Source organism: Vanellus vanellus (assembly GCF_965231255.1).
Source record: "Vanellus vanellus genome assembly, chromosome: 16".
NCBI lineage: Eukaryota > Metazoa > Chordata > Aves > Charadriiformes > Charadriidae > Vanellus > Vanellus vanellus.
In genome coordinates this window covers 9,814,235-9,840,519 of record NC_138921.1, presented here as the reverse complement: position 1 = coordinate 9,840,519, position 26,285 = coordinate 9,814,235, and the positions used below count along the sequence as shown (strand labels likewise).

The 26,285-nt window shown below is 41.5% G+C and overlaps 1 protein-coding gene across 1 annotated transcript in view; it reads right to left on the bottom strand.

Annotated features, from left to right (window-relative positions):
* Positions 1 to 1,935: 1,935 nt before the first annotated feature.
* Positions 1,936 to 26,285, bottom strand: part of GALNT9 (polypeptide N-acetylgalactosaminyltransferase 9) — a gene marked incomplete at both ends in the record, with an annotated part of 153,438 nt that continues 129,088 nt past the window's right edge. The window contains 5 exons of the mRNA XM_082491448.1: positions 1,936 to 2,082; positions 2,828 to 2,995; positions 11,195 to 11,290; positions 13,983 to 14,120; positions 17,563 to 17,748. Of these exons, the coding sequence (XP_082347574.1) occupies positions 1,936 to 2,082; positions 2,828 to 2,995; positions 11,195 to 11,290; positions 13,983 to 14,120; positions 17,563 to 17,748 (735 nt within the window). The remainder of the gene's footprint in view (positions 2,083 to 2,827; positions 2,996 to 11,194; positions 11,291 to 13,982; positions 14,121 to 17,562; positions 17,749 to 26,285) is intronic.

Below are 26,285 nucleotides of genomic sequence, written 5' to 3'. Positions count from 1 at the left end.
AGCTAACCATAAACATGGAATTTTTAGCATTTTAATATTTAGAATCTCGCCCACAATAATTCTCTTGTATATATTCATGCATAACCTGATCCACGTGACATAAAAAAAGATCAGCTATGAGCCACAAATAAACTCCAGGAGAATTTGCTTTGTATAACACATCTTGCACACTCGGTTTCAAAATAAAATTGGGGCAAAATATAGTGATATGCTCTCTGGATACCAACCAACATTTGACAAGAACTGATGGATTTTGCATGTTAAAAGTAAATATTTTATTACATATCATGCCCTTGAAAAATTAATTTTATTTCCATTTCATTTTGTTCAGCATGCCTTGAAATAGGAATGGCAAAAGCTCTTCAAGAAACAGATCACCAAGATTCATGGTGCCGCAGTGTCTGCAATTACCTATTTCCCTGGCTCAGGAAAACAAAACTTTTTTTAAAAAATTACTATAAAATATTAAACAGTGAAGTTAACAGATACCATCTGTGTCTCTCCTTCAGCATGACTGAATCTTCTGTAATGAAAAGCTGTCTGCCATGGACCCACATCCAAAGCCTGCCGACGTTGACAGTGGCCATCAACTCTGACAGCCTTTTGGATACAGCCTTGTCATTGCTCTGGCTCCCTGCGCACAGGTACTGCACCAACCACCAGATACATTATTAAATTCAGGTCCACAAAGATGCTGTCAACAGGTCAACTAGAGTGAAATATTTGTATTTCAGAGAAACAGTACTTCTATATGCAGCCTAGTTCTTTCTTGCTCTAATTTGCCCTCTTATAACCAGGTTTTTGTTTTTCAAATACTGAAAAGACTTTGTTGGTTTGTTCAGGAAATTTGTCTAGACAGTGCTCACAAAGTGTGTTTGCTCACATTTGACATTTTCACAGGATGGGTAACAAAATGGAGGGTTCGAGTTGTTAAATTCCACAGATGGCACCTAACTCGGTCACCTTAGTTTCAGAAGTAAGGAGTATCCAGCTTCCAGGCAGTTTCAGGAACAACCCAACAGCGCACCCGCACGCTCAGCGCTGCAGGACGGGAGCCTTGCACTTACGTACTCGGGGCTTGTGGGCCAACTGAGACCTCTAGAACCTCATCCATCTACTAGGACATTTACTGCCTCGAAAGAGTTAAATATGCAAGTGCTATATTGTGATGCCTTTACAGCCAAGAAATGTAAAATGTGGCAATATAATGGAGCATGTGGCTATTTTACCTATTCAACATTTACCTGTGTCTAACTAGAAGAGGTCTCCAAAATGCTGCTTTTTAGCAGCTTGAAGGTTGAGAACCACCTGTAAACATTTGCGGAACAGTCTCTTTCTAGAAACAGAGACTCCTACACAATCAACCTTGAAATTTATCATATATTATATTATATTTCCAGTGTTATTTACAGATCTTGTTTAGTACAATGAACCAGACATGCTGAAAAGGTAGGATTTTTCCAGTCCCCTTTTATATGAAGTACAATAAAAAAGGCACATGATTATTCACCATAGGAGTTGTGCACCAGTCAATAACTTAAAGCTAAAAAGCTACCCATCAGAGAACTCTCTTTATGAGGCAGTATTGAGATCTCTCCTTTCAACTCATCATAGAAACATCCATCTATTAATTCCTCTAGGACAGCTTAAGGAACCCACTTTTCTGTCGTGTTCTGATCTTCACAAGACTTACAGATCAACAGAAAACCCTCGTTAAGCTTCTCAGGTCGTCTACTGGAGCGAGGAGGAGTCAAAAAGGGGCATGTATGCCTCTGCTTTTCTTTTTCTTCTTTTCGCCTTTGAATGCCCAACTGTGGAGGACGCTTGAGAGCCAAGTCCTGGTCAAACTAATTTGCTTTAAGACAAATGCCTTGCAAGATATGGCACACCGAGCAATGGACAACGGCAGGAGAGGCACCTTCCCAGCCCCAGCAGTCAGTGTCGGCCATGTTTTATCCAGTTTCTAATCATCCATTTTTGCCCCGAGCACCTTTGTACGACCAATCTGAGCCCAAAATTTGCATCCTTTGACATTTCCACTTCTAGACAACGGCCAGTGTCTCTGCTGATGATTGGGCCATTCTGAGGAAAGAAAAAGAAAGAAACAAAAAGGAAGGATTAGAAGGAGGAATAGAAAAGGTAAAAAGACTAGAAGAAAAATAATTCTGGATCTGTAAATCCCTAGAAAACATTATAAGATGCCTGAAAAGTTCTGTATATATCAAGTGATGAAAGTCCCTAAAAAGTGTTAGAGGTTCCTAGAAGAAGCTAGATAATCCATACAAAGTGCCAAAACAATTCCTTGATAATTACGCGTTTAGGAATTGCTAGAAAATTCCCCAGAAATCACTACAAAATCTCTAAAAATCACTAGAGAATCCCTATAGACCCCAAGATATAGGAAATCCCAGAAACTGTAAGAATGCCTTCTACAGTCCTAAAAATTATTTGAAAGCCCCAGATCTAAAAATTCCTAGAAAGGTGCTAGAAAAACCCTAGAAGTTCTAGAAACAAAAATTCCTAGGCACTCAAAAAAAAAAATAATATTACAAATATGTCCTTGGCAATCACCACAGAAATTGAGAATATTCCAAGAAAGGAAAAGTAAAAATTCCTAGAAAGCACTCCCCAAAATTCCTAGTAATAATATAAGAAAATTCCTGGATAGCACGTGACCTATGGAAAACATAGCTGACTACTTCTAGAAGGCATAAGGGGAGATTCCTAGAATAGTCCTCTAAAGACCTCCTTGTTTTTCATCAAACATCCTCTAGAGAAGCATTCCTCTCCAATTTATCTCTACAAGGCTCCCTGAGCTCTTCCATACCTGTGTGAAATCCCAGAACCTCTGTGCTGGCCTCAGGACGTCTTCACACTTCTTCAGAGTCGGTGTCCTGCCCTTCCCATCGTCGACGAGGCATTTGGAGTCAGGCAGAAAGGCGGTGGAGCCCAGCGGCCCCAGCTGCAGGACGCCTTCCGAGCTGTACCGGACAAGCTGGGGAAGAAGGGAAAGGGAAATCTTTATCCGCAGCCTCAGGGACTCCAGTGATGGGACACAAAGCCGACCTGCAGCTGCCTCCTGTCCTGGCTTCTGCCCTAAGTCCTGGCGAGGAACCCTTTGTCCTGCTGTGCGTTGGGACCTTCCCGGTGCGGCACACGCTGCTCAAGGGCAAAGCTTAGGAAACTTGCTTTACCAACGCGGGGTTTTTCATAGGACACAATATTCCCTCCTTTCACACCTCTGCTCCCCACCGTTCTCTACTCACTATTTCACTGCAAAAGGGCAATCAAGAAAGTGAAGGAATCAATATGTAAATCATACTCGCTCAGCAGGAATTGATTTAACAAGGACACGATGTCAATTTGCCGTGCAGTTTGTTCTTAAGAGCTCTGTTAGAGGCTATTGATAGCAACAAGTCTAATTAGCTTTTGTAAATACATGTTACTGAAAAAATCCAACCATGCAACCAGTATCCAAAAATATATTAAAAAAACACAAAATCATGAGGGTAATAACAGCAAATTTGCTAACATATGCTTCAGGCCTACATAATAAAGAATCACACTCTGATATTTCAGTTTTGTGTGAGGCTTAACTGCTCTGCAATTTAGCGATGTGGTAAGTGCTACCGGCTGTAATTAGAGGCTTCAGGTGAGGGCCATTTATTATTTTAGAGTTTGGTTTTTTTTTTATAAAAAAAAACTTCAGCAGGCACAATCATTCAAGTTAATTTTTACAGGACTGTAATTTTTATTTTTAACCTTTCTTCTATTTTAAGTGATGATTTCACTTGCCTCAAGTCATTCACAGTAAAATGGCCCTCAAGAAAAAAAAATCCCTGTGTAGAAGATGAGGTAAAAAAAATTGGTCTTTTGTAACCTCAGCGCGCCAGAATATATTTTATTACATTAATATTGGACCAAGGGAAAATATATAAGGACATAGAGAATATCTGTAGATGGTTCTTGTGGATCAGGACGAATTGTCACAATACAGATTTGCGATGGAAGAGAACTGTTTTGCTCAGCTCACGGCAGCCTTCTCCTGTGAGCAGAGGGTGGCTGCCCCTTTGCCTTCTCGCGCTGCTACGGTTTGGGTCAGACACTGCTCCTTCTCCGAGCGTGGGTGGGAAGGGACGCAGCCGGCGCAGAGCCTGCAGACCCCGGGCAGCGGGGTCCCCGTATCTCGGAGGCACTGGAGGAAAAAACCCTCTTCCTAGGGACACATGGGGGACCTTGAAAAGTTTCTTGCAACCCAAGAAGCCACTAAAGAATGGCTGGATGACGGCGGGCCTGAAGAACACAACCTTGATGAAAGAAGGTTGATTTCAACCCCTTTATTCTGCCTCTTCCAGATCTCATTTTTCTCTACTACAATTTGTTTCCGTCTGTGTTCTAATAGAGCCTCAAAGCCTTAAGGGTGGTTTTAGGATGCTCATTTAGAGGGAAAAGGGGCTCTGTCAGCTCACTCTATCGTATTGCACTGAGATTACTATAATAGCGATAGAGTCCTCATTTATAAGTTGCAAAAATTAGTAAGTAATCCCCTTAATTACTGTGACTTTCTAGACAGTCGGGGGAGAGTCCATTGAGGGAAATTTCATAGCGCATTAAAGTGAAAATGCACAATGTTAATTTGGCAACAGACCAACAAGTCAGATCAGACATATCTACCTCTCACCACTTCTGTGTTTAAAACCAGAGTCATACACCAGGAGAATATTTTGCCTTTCTTACCCTCGACGTAAAGTGTGGCACCCAGGTGCCAAAAGACTGGGAAGTGGAGTCAGCTACATGACTTGTATGCCGTGAGGCGGGATGCTGCAGGGCGAAGGTCTGAGCCACCGAAGAAATGCAATTATCACCCAGGAAAGTCACTGCCTGTCTGGTCTTATTGCTGTTATATGGCTGAAATTACTTAACAAGAAAGGGACGGAAGGTCAGAAGTGCCTGCCATTTATTGGGTGCTACTGACCAGTGCGTGAGATATCATTAAGAGTCAATCAAAAAACCTCGAATTAGAGTCTAGCTTTCTACAGCTATCCTTATTAACCTCAGAAGAATCATGCGGTGTATAATCATATCTTGCTGGTGGTAAAGAAAGCGTGGTCTACTCGCTCCCAGACCAGATGCCCTTTGACAAACTATGTGTTCATTTCCCCACCTGCCACTTCTGTTCAGAGCAACCATGTGAAGCGCAGAGTTAGAGCAGAGCCTCCATCAGAGAGGCAGAGGGATAACCACAGGAGGATTCTCCTTGGTATGAACAACGTCAATGTCGAGGCTCTGTCTATACACCCTAAACTGAGAGACTTTTTTTTTTTTTTTTTTTTTTTGTCTTTCACTATAAGGGTACAGGGGGCATATGTAAAAGAAGCTCAAGCGAAGTGATTCAAAATATGAATGGACTGCCAGCTTGGACAAATTAACTTCCTTTTTTCCCCTATATAAAGGATGGGGGGGAAAAAAACCCACAAACTTTTTTTTTTTTTTTAAAAAGTAAAACCTGTCTGTGTATTTCATACTTCTCGTATCTCCTGGGTAATCAGCAGAGGTCAAATGAACTGCAGGCATGGCTGAAACTTCCACTGACTGGGAAATGTGCTCATCTTGCAGTCTCTATTATACCTCTCCCGATCCCCAAATACCACCTAGGAACCCGCTTGGCTTTGCCTTATCTAGATAATCAGAACCACTGTTTATAATGGGCTACCTTCTCTGTAGTGCAGGAACAATTTTCCCTGTGGTTTAAGATAAGCAGCATCTTCTGTACCGATATTAAAATGGTCCAAAACATTCTTTGTCTTTAGAATCTCAATAGCCAGAATTGCACGTGCTCCGCATCGCAGTAGCCATGTGTTTGGGAAAGACATTGTTATACAGAAGCCTGTCAAAGCAGAAAGTACCATTTCTGCTTAGGCCTTAGAAGTAGAAGATACGCTAACTCTATTATCAACTACCTCCAATATTGAAAGTGGCAGTTGGGTGACAGCTCAACAGAGTCAGAGATGGCTCAGTGCAGGAAACTGCTATCTGTACAATGATGACACAAATGGAACATCATGGGCTTAATTTTCCTGAATCGGTACTTTCTGTCAAGAGTCCCGACAGTCATAAAAAACTTAGGCTTATCCTAAAATAAAATAAAATTCTAAAAAAAAACCCACAAACAATTATCTTGGTTCAGACCACATTACCTAGTAACGCTTTAGTGCCTGCTTCTGCAAAATCAGACCAGAAATTAAGGTTCAAGAAACTACCATATGATTAATAACATCTCCCTCCAAAGACTTCATATCATAACTTCCTAGAGACAATATAAACTGTGAAAATAAAATAAACACCAAAATAACTTGCTTATTACTGTGGCTAGAAAACAGGAACTGGGATACAGAGTGAATAAAATAGTGAAAATTACACCTGCTGTGTTCAAATTTGATCTTGAGTGCCACTGCCATGCCAAAAAAAAAGAAATAATCTCTGAATCTGCATTACAACTGTGGGCATGATACATCACACCAAATCCATTCTCAGTGCCAGCCAGCCAAAATCAAATGACAAAGTCCCCTTTCCTAAGGAATATTCAATCCCATTCACTAAAAAAAAAAAAAAAATAAGCCTGTGCAGGTCTTGCTGGGCGGAGAGCCTTAGGTATCCACATACTCCCATTGCAAGCTGCAGAACAGAAACAGAGTTTTATATATCACATGAGGGTGGACCTTCACTCGGTTTGTCTCTTTTATCTGAGAAGACCTAGCTGAAGGATCCATATAAACGACACTGAAGCTGAGCGCTCTATTAAATTCTCCAAGATCTAATCCTGATCCTATCTGCTGCACCTATGATAACACAGGATGTTTTTCCCTTCAACATTCAGAAATCTGAGCAGAATGGAAAAGATGTCAAAGGTTGTTTATCCAAGTCACCATATCTGGTTCAAAAATAGCAAGCGGTGCTGCCTATGGAAGGTGATCCTCCAGGAACATCGATGCGATAAGTAAACGTCAGCTTTTAACGGAAGGGTTTGACTTCAGAAAACCCATTCCTGCTATTTTCCGGGCAAGTGAAAAAAAGCACAAAATAACAATAGGTAATTGTTTGTAGGAAACAGTTACAGGGGTGCATCTGGTAGCTTTCCACACTAAATTTAACCTCCCTCTCTCACTCCTGTTCTCCAAGCAAAGGAAATCTTTAATGATCCTTCAGCCCTGCGGGTTCAGGTAAGCTGCAAGCTGACACAGAGACAGAAACGGCGAGCTACGCAGGGATCCGAAATACCTTAAATCTCCAGAATACTTGTCACCACCAGACAAACAGATCACAGGTTACCAAACTTCCAGGTTTGTTACAGATTCTCACCCACGGCTGTGCAGAAACTACCTTTTCATCCGCCCTGCTCTGAGCACTCAGACCAGCGCGCAGCTCTGGGAAGCCACGGCTCCACCAAGCAAAACGTTAAATATCTGCCCTCAAGCAACAGTTTAAGTAAAGCCTTTCATCTCCTCTTATTCCATCTGTTTGCGTAGCTGCGAGCTCCAGGAACCCGAATGGCGAGATCTCCCTTCTCTCTGCTTGATCTCAAAGCCGAGGGAGTTCTCGCTCTCGCAGCTGCAGTGCCTCCTCTTTCTCTGGCTGTGAACAGGGAGGAGAGGAGGGCGGCGGAGGCGGCTGTTTGCCGGGGCCCTTCTATCCCAGGGTGCCATTTTATTAACTTCTCCTCTTCTTTCACATGCCGCGTAATCAGCTCCACGTCACAGCGTTCAAGGCAGACTGGGAGGCAGTGAATATTTCCACTGAGGCTGTATAAGCGCTCTCAGATGGTTCAAAACCTGTGCGTCCTATAACCATTCTAAGCAGCTTCCAGAACAACACATTCAACTTTTGGGAGGGGTTGTGTTGTCCGTTTCCCACCTCTCCCTCCGCTCCCCCCCCCCCCCCCCCCATTATTTTTTAGATTTGTTTTACAACAAAAGGGTATTATGCAGAGCTGTAGAATCAATGGGCTTTACAGGTGATTGTACGAGACACGCTGCATGCAGAGGCCGGGCAGTTCAACACCCCCAATATACTGCTTTGTTTCTGAATTTTCTCTAGCCAGAGACTGTCTCCTATTGCTCTCCCAGCAGTATTTGCAAACCTTTTTTTGCCTGAAAGGGATTAGATTCAAACTGCAGATCTAATGAACACGTATAAAATTGACACTACTTTTCCGTAAAGCGAGTTTTGAAATCAGCTTAGACCGCTGCAAAACCTTGTCTGGATATTCCTAACTGGTCGCTTGCACTGACTTAGCTCGAGTCAAATTCATTAAGCTAAACTGATGTAAACTCAGGCTAAATGCATTCCAGAGCATCCATAAAAGATTTTGTCCCTGTTTGAGTAAAGAAATTTAAAAACTGATGTCATCAAAAAGATGTGATTTATCATGGTAAAAACTGATCTTGAGAATACACATCGGGAAAGGTATTTTGTTCACGGAGCGGTAATGGCAGAATGGTTTTATTTTTCACTGGTAATACAGGACACCACCATTCAGAGGTGTGCAATATGCAAGGGAATTAGAAGTAGAAGAAAACAACATTTTATCACAGATGAACAGTCATCTTATTCCTACCTCAGCTTTCTTTAAACACTTGACTGGCTTCCGTTGGTTCCAGAGGAACCAGGTGTATACTAAAATCACTGGTAATTTGCTTGTCAGAACTGAAGAGTATGAAAACCAAACAAGACTGTAGCTGAATAGCAAGAGGCTTCCACACCAGTAGCACTCACCAAGCACCAGCGATAACCTAACTGGTGAAAATGAGTTCCACGTTTATATTCATTTGTATTCAGCAGGCCTGTACCATTAACCCAAATCTCAACTCGGAAGGGGTATGTTATGCCCTATGCTCGAGATGAAAAACGCCAGAAACTGAAAGCTAAACACAACAGACAACTATGCTCACCCAGGCCAATTAGAAGAGGGGCTTTAAAAATGTTTATTTAATATATTAAAACGCTTGCTGTCAACACCTTTCATGCTATGTGCTTGAATATCCTCGATTAGGGTTTGTGCAGCTGTGGTTCTCATACTGAATTAATTTTGTAAATTGTGGTGAGATGATAGAATTTTTCCAGCTGTGTAATCGTTAATTAACTTGGCTGCATTTGAGTGGCTCCAACCCATGCTTATCTGTGAAATACTCAACTTAGATAAAACATCACCTCTGCCTTCTGCTTGCTGTTTCTTACAGAATGAAAACTTTTTTCCTTTTTCTTAGGGAAAAAAAAAAAAAAGGAAAGTGCTGCAGGCTGATTTGGCAGATTAACTGTTTGCCTTTCCCGTACTTTTACAATTCTCACAGACCGGGGATGCTTTGGATTTTAAGGGTTTGGGAAGAGTGCCTTTCCCTCGCTACGTGTTTATACGATAGTAGAAACAAAAGAGCTCTAGCTTGTGGCTGTAGTGTCAAGTCTAAAAACAGCTTTTCAGGCTTTTCCAGAAAATTCACGTAGACAGGATACTGAAGACCTGTCACAGAAGTGAACCAGAGGAGATTAAACTGGTCGCTACCCAACTTCTACTTCTTGGGCAGTGCATACTGTGTGCGTTGTTATTTGCACCTGAGAAGAGCTGCCCAGTGTCTTGTCTAGGGCCCACAATTCTAAAGGCATCATCTCCTCGGCAACGTATTTACATCTTACTAACACAAAAATGACCTGTTCCTTAATGGAAAAAAATTAGTCAGAGCTGGATGCTGAGAGGTGTGCTACCTTATGCCCTCAAATTTATGAGAGTTAGTCAGGAGAAGCTGGGCACGTCGTACTTCCTTTCAAATAAATTCGCAGTAACTTATGCCCTCATCTATTTTCTTCTTCTGGAAGTCAAAGCATATTCTATGAAACAGGATCCATGGAGGCAAACAAGTAGGTTAAGGACTTAAATTGCAAAATAAATTGCAGTCAGAACCATTTATTTCATTATTCTTCTCAATGGTAGCGTGATGATAGGAGATTAGATGTTGCAAAGGGATTTTCTGGAAGTACTCACATTTGCAACTTTCTGGTCAGAATTAGAATGGAGCAAGAGACTGAACTCTCTCCGAGTGCCTTGACACCTCTAACTACAGTCTTCTTGAAAAGCTCATTTACATCTAATTAAGCATCACTGTTTTGTTACCTTACTCATAGACAGTTCCTTCCGCCTCTACTAGGAAAGTGTCAGTCAAACGTTCCATAACGATCCTGCCAAAGGTGGACATTTTGTCAGCAGCAATTACTGTCTGTCTCACTTTCCTCTAATAAGGTATGACTCTTCACCAGCTTGCAATTAAGCGCAATAGGCAATATTTATATTTTGTGACTGTTGTTAAGCCACGGTGATGTACGAGCCAGGACTCCAAATCAATATATGTATGACTGAACTTCAGATAATTGTTAAGTCCGTGATAAGGTCAGGGTTTATTTATGCATGAGAATGTTCATTAACATAGTTTTGATTCAGATGGTACTTCCAAAGAAACTGGAATTACATTTCAGAGGAAGCTTAAGTCCTGGATTTAAATAGTATCCAACTTGTATTTAAAAAAAAAAAAAAAAAAAGCAACATCACTACGACCATGGAAAGAAGAAATGTAATTTTTGTAATTTTAAAATCTTCAGACATCTGTAAGAAAGTAATAATATGCATAAGGACTGGCAAAAAAGAAATCTTCTAGTTTAGAAAAGTATTAACTTAAAAGATATTTTTAATTCCCTTTGAAGATGATGTTAAGAATGTGCTTAACTTTTTGCCTACTTGGGGAATCACGTCAGCAGGTTGCTAAATCATTTCTGCATAGGAACCTATTGGAGCGACGAACAGTTAATTTAAAGAAGTATGATTCCTAGAATAAGTCAAGTCACAATGAGAAGAGCTGCTCGCTCACACAAACTATCTAAATTCATTAATCTTCAGTGGATCTCTGTTATTAAAACAAGCTGTCATGATTCTTCCGTTTCCCTTGCTAGCACCTTCAATGTATAGATTCACATGCTGAACAACCTTGCAAAGGGTACCCAAAAAGACCAGAGATATTTTCCAGATATTTTCCTTTGCAACTCAGGAATATACTGCCAAATTCAACTCAAATGCGCCAAATTTCTTTTTATTTCTTCTGAAAATTCTTTAAGTTAAAGGTTTCTCATTAATTATGGGATTTTAAGCCTTTACCTGAGAGGACATTCCATGGCATGGATAAAGGATTGCTTTGTCATCCTCTTCGGCTCCCTGATCCAAGCAGTAGCCACTGGCTTTGCTGTTACGCACCTACAACCGGATCAGAGAGAAAACAGTTGTGTTAGAATTAATCTGTCCTAAGCAAGTCTAATCTGGCTAAATTTTAGCCGCACTACAGCTATTGAAACAACTAGTATGTAAAACTGTTCTCCTCTGAGAAACACATGCTTATGCTCCAGAGGCAGGATGCCAACAGTGAATTTGCTCCAGGAAAAGGCATTATTTGGACAACCTGCTGCCTTTTCCAGACCTTGGGTCAGAGTTATGTTTTCAGCAATTACTCAAGGACCAAAACCCCATAAAATTCACTCTAAGACACCTAGGCCAAATTTTGCTCCAAATTACCCTTGTGTAAATATAAATTTCGACCTTGTATGTTGAGAATGTGACTTCACCAAATGGCCTAGGGACTACCCAGGATTGGGGTTGGATGTGGCACCCTTTTGTTTGCTCTTATTGCTTACATAAAAACACAAAAAGCACGTGAAAAAAATTTATTTGAATTGAGAATATAGTATATGGTTATGTACAGAAGTGACATAAAGCACATCTCCGCAAAAGGATACAGCAACGATGAGCAGCGTTGGAAGGCTTTCAATATATTTAGAGTGTGGGTTCAGAGATCCAATGACATAAAAAATTCATGTTCCTCCCCAGACAAGAAGAATTTACAAGTCTATAGAACTGGGCTGGAGCCCTTGTGAAATTTTAGGCTTTTCTTTCTGTTCGGGCTGCAAGTATTACATGCATATTTTGGACATAGAAAAATGTCACAGGTTTCTTAAACAAGAAGTTATTTAGACGGACATCTTGAAACAGTCAACGGGTCAGTTTTGGTTTGGACTGTGAAGAAGTTATATGGCCACCCCTATAATACAGAGATAGCCGCTGCATGTGGTGTCGGAAAAATCAGTAAATAATCCTTCATATTATAGTGTAGGAGTGCAAGAGGGAATCTGATTGGGTAAGGGGGCTCACCAACAGTTAAATTTCAGGTGGTTTATTTTATGATTCGGGTACTATAAAGGCTAAAGAAGATGAAGACAGTTTTATGACACGGCTTTAAAAAATGTGAATTGAGTCACTAGGAAATATATTTTTACTACTGTTTCAATCTGTTTCACATCTACTCAATACATTTATTTTCCTTTAAACTCACTAAAATGCAGACATCTTTTCCTCCAGGAAAATAACCAGAAGAGAAAGTATTTAATAACAAGCTTGATGTCATTTAGGATGAAGCCTCTAGTTTTCTTCATTATGGGTGTGTAAGATTGAAAGGGATCTATGCCAGTTTATACTTGCTAAATAGCTTGTGTGGCTCCACTTTATTATACATGTTAATGAATTAGATACTTGCATCACTAAACTTCCCGTTCGACTCAAGAACCCTCTATGCGACCACTCAACAGAAACAAACTTCTTTTTAGAGCGCAGCTTGCTAACCGTCTGCTATAATTGACACAACATTGGCAGCACTGCCAATGTTCTTCGCAGTTAACAGCCTTCTCGGAGCTGACAGTTACTAATAGCTCCTGTTGAATTTACTAAATGTCTTTCCTCAGTTACTGCCAGCGATAGTTATATTAGGATGCAAAGTGATATTACGCAATAAAACTTGCACTTTGTATCAATATCCGAAGCGCCTGACTTATTTTTATATGAAGCCAATCAAATGGAACAAAAAGGAAGAACGTCCATTTAGCTGTCTCGTGTGAAAATATATTGCCTTTGGAATTAATTGTAGTTCAAGTAGACAATTAGAACAGAAACTTAAAGACATTATGCGGCAGGAGAGCTCCTAGAACTTCGCCCCAGTTCACAGTCCTAAGCAACAGCAGTCATTGTGTATTACAGACATGTGATATAGATTTAAAGAGGTACAGAAGGCACGTCTGACTTGTTTAAAGATTGGGGTCGAGCGTATGCGGGAGTTTTGATTGTTCACAGAAGAGAAAGAAATGATGCAGACAGCTGAGGTGAACCGAAACGTCTCCACATTCTAACACGTTTGAATCCAGCATTTTATTAGGGTTAAGTAACCTATCCACTCAGCTACCTCCGAGTAGGTGTTCCAAGGTCTTACTCAATACTGGTACACAAGTGAAAATGAAAATAGAGAATCCGAGCGCAAAGCAGCAGAATTGTTTTTCCTCGAATGACTTTTTCACCATGAGATGAAGACCTGCCAAACGGTAGCCTCATCTCATAACCTGAACGAGGCTATGTTGCTTTTTATCCTGAACACGGAGGATGGCAAAAATGAATAAATAAAGCGAACTTAATCCTTCAAATAGTTTGGCGAAACCCAAAAAAGGGGTGGTTCTTTACATAAAAATGATTCCGCAAACTCAACTGTTCTCATTAACTGTAATTATTTTAGCTCTCTTGACTGCTGATGTTTTCTTGATGACGTCTGTGGCATCCCATTTGGCAAAACGATTACCTCAAATTTATGTTCTGAGAGATGCTCTTTTTTAAAATGAATGCCAAGGAGGTTGCGCATCCTCGTTAGTGATAATGATTTCATCTGATATACTCCAATGAGAGGGACAATGATCGTCAAAGCCACGCATCTTAGTGTTGATTAAAAGCAGGGGAGAGCATTTCTGTCACTACTACTGTGCTGACTTGAAATTGCTCTGTACCTCCTGGTACCCACCACTAAGATGAAAGGGCTGCTCTAATGCAGCCGTGATGTATTTTCAAAGACATACAGTACCTCTCCATAAGTGACTGTATTATTATAAACCCTCATTTCAGGGTAGACATTCTCCAAGTACCACTTAAAACTCCGGCACTGCAGTCGCTGTCGTAGAGCTATTCTTTCAGAAACGTCTCCAAAGTCAACTCCAGGGTTCTACAAAGCAGAAAAATAAAGAAATCTCACTGCATTGACTTTACGGTTGTTTTCTTTACTGAAACCAAATTGGAGTTCATTTTGTACACCAAGCTGTATTTCCCCTCTCTTCTTTCTCTTTTGTAAGTAGCAGCTCATCAAACAGCTGTTGTTGAGAGCAGACAATAAATATTAATGGCAGTCAGCGGAAAAAGAAGGATAACGAACAGGCAGAAAACAAACATAAATCAAAATAATAAGAATACAATAAGAATGTTGTTACTTACAGCAATTCTAAATGTTTGCAATCAAACCTGAACTTTCAGATTCGTTAGGAATTTAGGCGGTAATTCTGATCTAAGATATGGCAGCTTGATCATGGTTTACTCTAGTAACAGCCTTGGGTATTCACTAATGTAAATGAGATCAGAACAGACTTGTTAAAACTTCAAAGCAGAGCTGCTCAAAAAGTCATTAAGCTCCATTAAACATTTGCATAGAGCAGCATTCAGTTTTTACTGGAACTGGAGCTCATTTGCAGACCTGAGCCATAAAATGCAGTTAAACTCAAAACCTTCTTTATAATTCTACTTCAGAATTGAATCCGCGTTTGAATACAAATCTCATGAAAAACACGGGCTGGAAGAGTCACATCAATACGATCAAACCCAGCCATTTAAAAAAATGCCAGATCCTGAGTTAGCGTCTGTTGATTTAAACCATTGTAAATCATCGCAGTTTGACATTAAGACAGCAAGAGTTACCTCATCTAAAAATCTTTCCCGACGCTGTATGAATCAAGTGGACTGAAACTGGGGAGTTTTGCATGGATCTGTCTTAAGTGTCTTGTACATTTCCTCCAGAAAGATTTCTGTACGTTCTACAAATTATGCCTAACGCAGGGTTACAAGACAGCAGCAAATCTTAGCTCCGGGTTTATTAGAACCCCCAACAGATGCCTAGTTTTCGGGAGAGAATACCACTGTAATACTGAACAGGTTTTTCTATTTGCCACATAAAGAGTTAGCCGTGCTCACTGCTGCTTGCTGATGCGCACTTTGTCATGAGCTCTCTAGGCAGCATCCATTCAAATGAATGTTAATTTACGTACTACTTCAGGCTACATGGAAGGAGAGCAATTCTTGGAGGCACTCGCTACAATAAATCATTCAATGTAAGATTCCTTTCTCATGAAAATTGTCGAGGAACAGATCATAAGCAAGGGCGTACCAAATATTTCGTTAATGAAAATAAAGCTATGCTGATGACCTGCCGCTGAAGGTTATGGGAAGTCGACCTTGCAGATGTGCCCAAAGCTCATCTGCTAATCAAGATACGCATTATGCAGAGATGCTCAATGACTTGAGAGCGAGTTGTGAAAGAGATGGTGTGAGTTACAAAAGGGTTAATTTGGATGGGTTCTCATATGGGAGACAACAGGTATTTTACTTTCCTCGTTTTCGCCCTGTTCTGAAATGAGGCCGTCCAGAGCCCTGTTTGCAGCGCCCTTTCTACAGAACCCAAGAGCAGCAAATTAGGCAGCTATGAAAATCCTGTGCTGACTTCTGCATTACCTGCAGTCGTCGTGTGTGGGTTACAGTGTGATGGTACGAGAATGAGGTCTCCACAGAATTTAGTACATGGACATACTCTTCTTTAATCACACAGTAAGGTTTCTAGTTCTGCAGAAGGTTTTTCTTACGGCTTATAACAGCACGGTACTTCTTAGTCAGCTAGAGCGAATACTACAGCGGAATAACGCTCTGAACACTATCACTAGCTTCCTTTTCCTGAGAGCTAATGGGGTTATTTTTATGATGCACATTTTATCAATCAATTTATTTTATAGAAAGAAAATTTTTATGTTCAGTACTTCTGCTGATTTTATGTCTCTTAATGTAGATGTGCCTCTTTTTTTTTTTTTTTAAAGCACTGCTGTATAGCTCAGTGCAGAAAACTACCTCAATAAGTAATCTCAGAGAGATTAAAGGAAATTATGTTTTGGTGTAAATGCTTATTTAAATATCTTGTCTTTTCTTAGAATTCATTTGCAGATGGCATAGAGCAAACAAATTTACCAAGGTTAGTTTTTCATCTCCTATTTGAAACTGGCCATTTTATCAAATGGATGCAGTCAGGGCCAAAAGGCCCCTAAAAGCTTCGATGGACACTGCTTTGTCTTCCTCCTACTACCTTGGAAATCTGGTATGGGAAAGAAGTTATGCAGTATTGCCTTTCGTTAAGGCAAGATGATTCTCTGCAATTACCTCTTGTGCCAAAAGAAGTCACCAAAACACATCTTCATAGAGACCTTGCTTAGAGAGCCTGATCCTGAAGAGCAGTAAGTGAAATTTGGACACGTGAGAACATCTGACATATTCAGACATCACATGGAGAAGAATAAAACGTTGCTCCTTTAGGTATATGTGTTTTCAAAACTCCAACAGGAATGAACAAAAATGGGTTTTGATATATTACCTAGGTACCAAGGTACCAGTAGACATTTAGGACAAAGACTAAATCCGATGGAGTCTTAGACAAGACTCCCGTGACCTCGACAGACTCTAGGTCATAGCTGAGTATTCACAAAGACACTGCTGAGTTGGCATATTTTCCTGTTCAACTAGGAACATCCCTGTTTCCATTTACTTCGATCAGCTTTGAACAAACCCCTCCTATAAGGGTTAACTGACCCACCATTACCTACAGAACAGAGTCCGCCTCTCCTAGCTGCTCGCCTTGTGCCTCTTCACATGAATAATTTGGATGCAAATACACTAAAGGATACAGCAGCAGTCAGCTTCCACCTGACTGGGATATAACATATATGTCTTCTCTCCAAGAATTATGCTCAGTGGAGATGTAGCGTGTGATATACTTACAGAATAAAGTGATAAATTGAACCTACGGTTTATCTAATATTTATATTACAGGGATTCCTAGAGGCCCCCACACGCCATCTACAATTTGTATGCACAGTAAGAAACAGAATGTGGCCACACTGCAGCCCTCAGCCTGTAGACAAAGCTGGTTAATGTGTGATTCTTTTATTGCGTACTTTGTTTTTCATGCTGGTGAGGTCTACTGAGTCTCACGAAGAATGATGATATTTATGGACATTTCTGTAGTCCTCACTACTGTAGCATATGAGCACCTCAAAGTTTAATGGCAACTCAAATTAACGACGACTTCTGAGGAAGCGCATAAACCTGAAACGTCGGGCTCTAGTTAGATTATAAATCTGTGTCACCGCTCCTGAGCACACACCAAAACTTACACCGAGGAAGCAAGTTTATATGGCAGAACTCTGCGTATGGAGCACATAGCAGCATGAAAGCACTCTTCCTCCTGAGCTGACCCCACTATATACGATTGTACTGATTTCCCTCACCTCCAAGAGCTAATGAGGGACAGCCATCCACATTTCTGCCTCTGCTCAGGAGAGAGTGTGACCCATACTTACTGCCATGGGGATGTTCCACGCCATGTAAACGTGCGACTTGAAGTCATCCATCCAGACCTCCGCGGCCCGCAGGGCGTTGCGCTTTGCATAGTAATCGATGTCGTTGTTGTAGGGTTTCTTCGTGCGTTCAATATGTGCCACGCGAGAACAGGGTAACACCTCCATGCTTCCCCCGCACTGCCAGACCTGTGAGAGTTGGAAGAAAAACAATGACATGATTTTTTTTTTTTTTTTCTCTTTTTAAGGTGCTTTTCAGATGCTGTATGTAGAGTGTTCCCTAGGTGGAGACGGGCACTATCAAACCATTCACAACGATCACCTGATTTACCTGCTCTGGGGGTGACCCCCCTCTCTCTCCACACTGACTGCTGGTGAGTTGGAGGTGAATGCAGCTGACTCTGTCGGGTACATAAGTTTAGGTGCCAGAAATACCCAAGTCCTTCCCCTTAATGTCACTGTTCTTGGAACCATTAGGCAAAAAACAAATTATAAGGTGGTAACCTCTATCATAGGGACTAATTTAACCTAGTGCTTGTTACTGAAACCTCAACAAAATTCAGTTGTATCATCTGGCTGCATTTGGCACTGTATATGTGGGGGCTGCTGTATCAGCTCTCCAAATCAACTAACAAACTTTTAATAGTTTAAATGTGACTGCCAGAAAAATCTGATACACGTTTAGCATATATAAGCTTGATAGGGGGTTTGAACATTACCTTTGGGAAACGGAAGGAAACAAATTACCCACATGCACAATACCAACAGGAAAAAAAAAAAAAAAAAGCATGGAAACACACATATTTTCTCATTACGTAAACTTAGACTTTGATTGTGTCAATTATTCCTTTCTTTTTCTAATCGAGCCCCTGCAGGTTCCACTGATTTTCAGCGCAGCGATTCTCCCTTCACAACCACGCTTTGCCCGACCTACAGTGAGAAGCAAAAGCGCTGACTGACCTGGGACGGGGCGTCCCATGGAAATTTTAGCCATGAATACGACACACGTCTTCGCGCAGGATACCTTGGTAAATCCGGCCATTGACCAAAATGTGCGTTTATTTAGCAACAGAGGTTACTGCTGCACTTGGCAGTGGATGTGAACACCGCAAATGCCTTTCTCACCCAGTGCTCCCACAGCCGCTCACCTGCCAGGCAGAGAGCAAAGGAGGAACCTCTGGCGCAACTGTTCCGTATACCTTTACCTGCAGCCCGGTCGCACAAGAAGGGATAAATGACCACTTATCTGGCTACCCCTCAGTTGATGAAGATGGATAAAAGGGGCTGAGTGGAGACTGCATCACCCAACCTTCCCAGGCACCACCGTACCCATACCGGGCAATTTTTTCCTGTTGATTATTTAGTCTGAACTCCATGGTGGGGAACGAAGAGGACTTGTCTCTTCGAATCAGGGAGATTAGGAATGACGTGGAGTGAGCAAAATTCACGCATTTCAGTTCCCTCAGGTCTGCACCGAGTACTATAATCTAGCCAAAATAAATAAAGATATTAAAATATAAGCAATACCCCATTGCTTTCCGAGGTTGCCTTTTACTGAGCATAACAGCTCATTTCCAGACAAGATGTGCTCCAGAACAATACTGGGGCAGTTCTCCACCTAACTTGCCTTCTCAGGGACAAAGATAAATTGCTTGGGAAGTAGCAGAAAAAAAATCTTCTCCCTCTGGTTTAGCTTTTTTTTTTTTTTAATAAAAAAATACTTTGTTAGGTGATATTTATTTGCTGCTTTCCAAAGAGTTCTGTAGTAAATCACTGGCCACTGGAATTTGCATTTGATAAATAAAATACACTGAGAAACCCACTGCTCGTAAATTTGGACCGGCATATGCTGAAGGTTTCCAGTGCAAAGGGGAAGTGCTAGAAAAAAGAAATTAATTAACTGATTTTCCCGATCAAAAGGGGAAATGAGCAGTACACTTTATTACCCTGCTATTTGCCCAGCCCACCCTGGAAATCAGCTATTTAATGCACGGCACGTTTTTCTTTCTATTGATACGGCTAATGACCTTGTAATTTTTATTTCTATATTTTGGTACCAAGGGCAAATACATTATCTGAGCGACAGATTTATTTTCTTCAAACGCCAGTGCTCATGCAAACCTGAAAAGAAAAAGGTACTAAACTGCAACATTAACGGAAACCGTTTAGCTCATCTGTAAATTCAACACAAACAGTTGTTTATCAGCGATAAATTCTCCCCAGATGAAATCCACAGGGGACTCAGACACCTGGCTTTGAAGAAAACACAAGGAATAAAGGCAGCAGCAGCCGCGGGCCAGGTAACGCTCTCCCCGGCAGGCAGGATCTCGTGCTCAGCAGCCAGCGTGAATTCCCACTGTGGTGCCATCGCCCCATCTGCAGCCCTCTAGATCGCTTTACATTTACATTCGCTCACTCCCTTCCCCTACCCCTCGGCCTCATTTTGCTCTTTAAAGTGAAAATCCGCTGAAGAGTAAGAAGGAAGGAAACAGCCAGGAAATCATAAAGGAAATTTTCCTTCCTAGGAAGATGCTAATTTACCCCAGATGACTTGTTTTTCCTGGGAATACGTAACTTCCAACACCAGTGGGGGATGTTTCCCAGGGTAAGGATGGGATTTCCAATCCCAGAGAAGGAGAACTGGATGTCCAGCACGTGGGGCGAGGAGGCAATTAGATCGCTGTGTATCACCAGGTGTACGTCATCGCGCCCCCATTTCTCCATATCCCAGATAAATGCCATGGCTGCTCAACTATGGGTCGTTTCTTCTCAGGCCAGACAAGGGGTCCTGTTTCACTTCATAGGATTAGTTGCTGTTCAACGGAGTGTGGATGTGACTCCGTGTCCCCACCTCTTCCACTGCACTGCTAAGTACAGAGTGAAGCTCGTCCTCTCCCTTTCCAGCCCAATGATTACTTAATCTTACACAAAATGAAGGAGTTTCAGTAGACAACCAAGCATATGCACCCAAAACCAGCCAGGATCCCAGTGGTTAAGAGCAGCCATGTGAGATTTAGATGAAGACTCAAGACTTGTGTCTGAATCAAGAGGATGGGAGGTTTAGCAGGACCTTCTCCTGGCTGGATACGGAACTGAAAGACACGCGTGACTCAGAAAACCATTGCCTGTCTGCCTCTAACTGCAAGAAGAGTCTGAAATACAATGAAGGATGACAGACCGAGGAAAATTTTACTCCGTGAAACAGAAAAGAGAGAGTGTGCAGTCAGTGGCTGCCCCCCAAACTGGTTGATTCTTCTCCTCTTTTAATCCTCAAAACTGTATTTAATGACCCATCTTAACAGTTGTGAATAACTAATTTCTTTCCGCATCTAACTATGAAATTATTTCAGAAAAATAATTACATGCATCTATATAGCATTTATCAAGCAGACTTCTTAAACTGCCTTACTATGGGAAGCAAAGTATTTCTACCTGAGCATGAAGTGATGCCCAAGTCCCTCTAATTGACACGTTTCAAGCAATCAGAGGAAACCAACTTCCTTATCTATGACTCATCTTCTGGGATAACATCACATTTCCAACCCAAGTAAGTCCTCTCACACTGAGCTGCCAACATTAACTGTGTGTTTCAAGGTTCATTTACTGAGAACGTGGAATTTGAAGGGTCTCTCTGAGCTCCCTACAAGGGTGGGCATCATGAAAAGCCCACTCAGCTTTCCGTTCCCCCCATGGAGAGGCAAATCCCCAGCAGTAAATGTTGTTTCTGGCATCACAGCCTGCACTCATCAAACCTGTATGGTGGGGCAACAGCCCAGGCTCCACTGAAGGGAAGGGAGACGGAGGCTCCAAAGATGCCCTGGGCAGGCGCAGAGGTGGCTCCAGCTGAGCAGCAGCAAGGAGAAGCAAACGGGCTTCTGCTTCGCGTGCTCCTCGGCTCAGCGCAGCTGCTACGGCCCAGGGACTCGGCTTTGCCTCCGCGAGCGTCACACTGCGCAACGCTTTAAGACATGATCAAGTAATTCCAAGAGACACTCAATTTATTTGCTAATTGTAGTTAATTTCTAATTTCAGTATTGCTCTTTAGGCTGCTATAAACAAAATTGATAGCAATATAAATGTTACCATAGCCGCCTTACCTTAGCATTTTCACTGCTAATTATCTCAATCAACTTTTCTATAAACAGACGTATTAAGTATTAAGAACAAGTACCCACATCAGGGGTAAATTACAAACGGAATGATAATGTTTCATGGTTTGCGCTACAATGATTTACTGGCACTAATTATTAGCTATTCCTGTACACCTGAGATATGGCTGTCCTACCGAAAAACATTTACCATTTTTTGTACAGTACTCAGTCGGACATCATATTCTACGCATCAAAGAAAAACTGAGATGAGACAGTGTCTTGTCCACCATGACCTAAACTGGGCATCACCAAAGTTCTCTGAATAAAGGTTGGGCACGTGACTTAAAAAGGCTAATAAATTGCTATGCTTTAACTCTTACCAAAAAAGAAGATTTCTGAGGAAATAAATTTTTCCCCACAAACGCTTGTTGCTGAAGGTCCAACCTATCATTTTTAATAGGACTTTTAAAAAATATTGGTTTCCTAAAACAAAAAAAACATTGGTTTCCTAAAAAAAACCCAACTTTAAATCCAGAAAATATCTTAAAACAACTGTTGTTTGGCATTTTTTTGGATGAAATTATTAGCATCCTAAAAAGGAAGTAGAATTTCAAACAACAACAACAAGAAAATAAAAAAAGAAACATAAAAGAAACCCAACACTTTTGACCAAAAATCCAAGTATTTTGGGAAGGAAGAAAAGAGGCGAGGCAAAGTAAAACGTAAAATTCCATCAACCGAAGAGGTCAAACCAGAAGGCTGGTCACCGCTGAAGCAGGACGCAGAGCTGGCTGCGCTGCTGGGCTAATCAATCCCTAAGTTATGGCAATATATGCACAGAACATTGCTGACGTGGCCTCCAGCTCTGCAGGCGAGACCTCTTTCCCGACAGCATCACGCCCTGCTGAGTGAATGTCAGAGCTCAAAAACGTCACGGGATGTAACACTCGGGTGTTTGCGCCAGGGCAGCCGCAGCTCCCGCGCTCGCGCTCATCACAGGGAGGGCTCCTCACGCTCCGCGGGCTCCGTGCTCTGTAAAAGGAACGGCACCTCGCGTTACCTTCAGCTGCCCCGATTTCTGAAAATTCAAGTTTACTGACTAATGAGTGAAATGATTCATGCCAAAAAGGGCGACGAAATCCCGGTATTTTGTGGCCATTCTTACGCATGCTTTTAGGAACGTCAGGAGGAGGAGGTGCCTGCAATCTACAAGTAACTAATACTAGAGATTATTCATTGTTTCGGTCAAAAACCACAAACATATAGCTTCAGGAGTTTCTGTATGACATTATTTTGTACGCTAAGCCGACTGTACGTGGTATTTAATTTGGTACAAATTATCTCAGTAAAAGGAAAATCAGTAGGTAAAAATAAAACGGCAGTTTGTGGAGGCACAGCTGAGACGACAGTTAACTCTCTTAACTTAGAAACTTAGAAAACTTAGACTGGAAAGAAAGATCATGATCCTTAAGAACTTTGTGTCCTGCTGTGAACTCTGCAGTTTAAACACCCTTGTGCTGAGTGAGAGAGAAAAAGAAAAGCTTCAAACTCTCTGTTGCAACTGTTTCTTCCATCAAATACACCTTTGATTCAAGCAGCTGGAGGGACGAGGTATCCGAGAACATGTAATAGTAGAAAGAGGACTTCAGGGTGTGCGGGGGGATTTATTTCCAAGCAATTACCCTTTGCTAACAATTTCGCAGCCTCTTTTAATTAATGGACACCCTGGTTGCATCCGTTGGTGTGGACACTGCAAGTTTACAGACGCCAAGGCAGCTCCAGCACAGAGGGAACCAGGCATGTGCACCACACCGTCTCCACCTCCTTTACAACTGCCTGAGTAAACATTGGCTCACTTTCCCAAGCGAGTTGGGATTAGTCCTGCTCTCTAATAATACAGAAAATCAAGCAATTAATGAAATTTGCAATAATTTGAGACTTTGAGCCCATTTTTCATAGTGAGCGAGGTCACCGGAGGTGGCGCCAGAAGAGACTTGCAATTGTGTTGTAGCAGCTTTGTTCTTTATCTGCTTCCAAGAACTTCTGGCCCTTTCAGTGGTCCTTTGCTGAAAGGAATAATCACTGTCTACGTCTTCCAGCAGTAAGAAAACGGAAAGAATCAGCTTTAAAACATGCACGTGGCAGCCGGGTCCCCCCATTTCTAACGTGCACGTTACCTGGCGTTTCTGCAATGGTTCCTGCCAGAGGCAGCGCTTCAGAGGGGGATGTTCAGCACACCCTGAAACGAAACCCTTACGGTAGAACTGGACTCTGAAGTTTTATAAAAACCAGTTCTGAACTCCACCTGAGCAGCACTTCATAGAAGTAGCCTTTCAGCTCTTCTTTTTCTGTGTGAAGGCAACAGAAGAGACGGAGGAGTTTTTAAATCTCTGTTTTATGATATCCCAGCGTGGGAATTCTTAAAAGTCAGGGATCTCAGCTCTTCTTCAATTTTCAAAGCAAAGCCTACCAAAGACGGATGTCTTCTAGACTACCCACGCACACCTACAGCCAGACCGGAAAAGATTTTCCCATCATGAAAGAACTTCCAAGTTTCAGAAATTCTGCTGACCTAAATTGTCAAGAATAACATCGATCTTGAATGTTTTCACTAGTTGAAACACGGGCTCTTTGTCACCTCCCTCTTCCTTCCCCCCCAAAAATACCCTCAAAATGTTTTTCTTAAACTGAACCACTAATGATTTTCACAAGATCTGTTTGGTGTTAAAGGCTTTTAAAATGTGAGCATATTTTGATCTGAAAGGTCAGTTTTAAACCGAAAACCCCAAACTTTGCTGCAAAAATAGCAAACCACAATCTATCGACAACATTAAAAAGAGGCCTTTGTTCTCATTTAGAAACGTTGTCAAAGCACAGCCCTTTCCACATAATTATTTTTGGTTTAATTTATCAGCTGGAAAAACCTCAAGAACCTGCCCATCACACTTGAAGGAGGCCAGTGGGCTCCCAGCCCTTCTCAGAGTGCATGTGGCCTGGAGATAAAGACGCCTTAAATCACTGTGACAGACCATCCAAATGAGGGGATCTGACAGAATGATTAAGTTGTGGTTCCTCAAGGTGAAAAAAGCCTGGCGAAAGTCGTAATATCTGAAGGGCAGGAGGACACCCAACCCAGGTAGTAAATTCACAACAGCAGGTACCGCTGGGCCCAGCTCAGCTCCTTTAACGGCGCTGCGTCAATTAAATCCGTGCGTACAGCAGGGTCACAGTAAAATTCCTACTCTGAGGAATTCAAACAGAACACTAAACACTAAAAACATGCACAGGAAGAGGATGCTGTAGTTTTGGCCTTTCTGTCCAGTCAGCCACGGACTGACAAGGTCTTCAAAGTAAATTCGAACCATACCAATAAGATGTTTTTCCACCTGAAACATGGGAGCTCTCTAGTTATCCTCCAGTCCTTAACGGATGCGGCAACTCTTCTAGTGCCCACTCTAGAAACAAAGATTAGCATGAACACAGCACACTTACGGTTCTCGCGTCTCTGATATTGACAATTCACATAGCTCACCGAAAACTGATTCTTCAAAGTAATTTACAGCCTGGCATTTTCTTTTTTTTCTAATGGGTTTTTATGGATATTCTTTCTTCCATGTATTCTCAGTGCTGACTAGAGAGTCATATTTAATCAGACGGGATAGATAAAGTGCTCTCTCTTTCTGTTTTTCACCTCAGATAGGAAGCTGTTAGAAACGAGGGAGCTGTCATAATCAAACGCGTCACACGCAAAAATTAATCATGTGGTCTCGTTTTGTTCATCAACTACATTTTTATCATCATCATTAAAGACAGCCATAATTATGGTTTAAAAAAGTTCCAACTCTCATTTCTCAAAATAGGCTGTGCTATTTAATGGTGCGTTTATAGAGCAAAAATCTTTCTACAGTGGGACAAAACAGCTTACACTAGAGAGACTTGTAGCTGCCAAAAAAAGAATTGAAAAAAGGAGGAAATCGCATCTCAAGATCCACAGATTGTTTTGTCAAAGATTTCAGGGTAAACTTCTGACCAGTGCTTGCAAATTACAGGACCCAAAAGGGTCCCTCCTTGACTGGTCATGACATTGTCTCTATCACAATCTCTGCCTTTTTGGTTTCAACTCCTGCCAACAGCCGTTTATAGATAATCTGCTAAAAGCAGATATTTAGGGAGTGTGACAAAATCTCACACATAAAAGCTAATTCTGTCACTAGGATAGTCTTATTAACACGTGTAAATACCGAGCCCCTCGCTGCTCTCGCTGCCTGGTAAGGCTGGGAACACGAAGAAGCATTTGTGGACTATTGATTTTGAAAGGTTGAATTTCACTTGGGGTCTCCTCATATTGTTTTTTTCCTGCCTCACACAGCATGGACTTCATTTGAAGACAGAAGCATAGATATGGAGGACAGAGCAGATGCACTCATAAGAGTCTTTAGTATATGTTTGGAACTAGTATTACCTCTTTATGTTTATTATTATTATTTCAGTTGTCCCAATGATGAATACTTGGAAGGCAGCTGCTTTTCCAAAAACTATTACTATACAGTTCAAGGGTGCGTTATTAGATCCTCTTGCAGAGTCATCTACTGTGAGGTTTCATGGCAGATTCAAAAAGGGCATCTTTTCTTTATA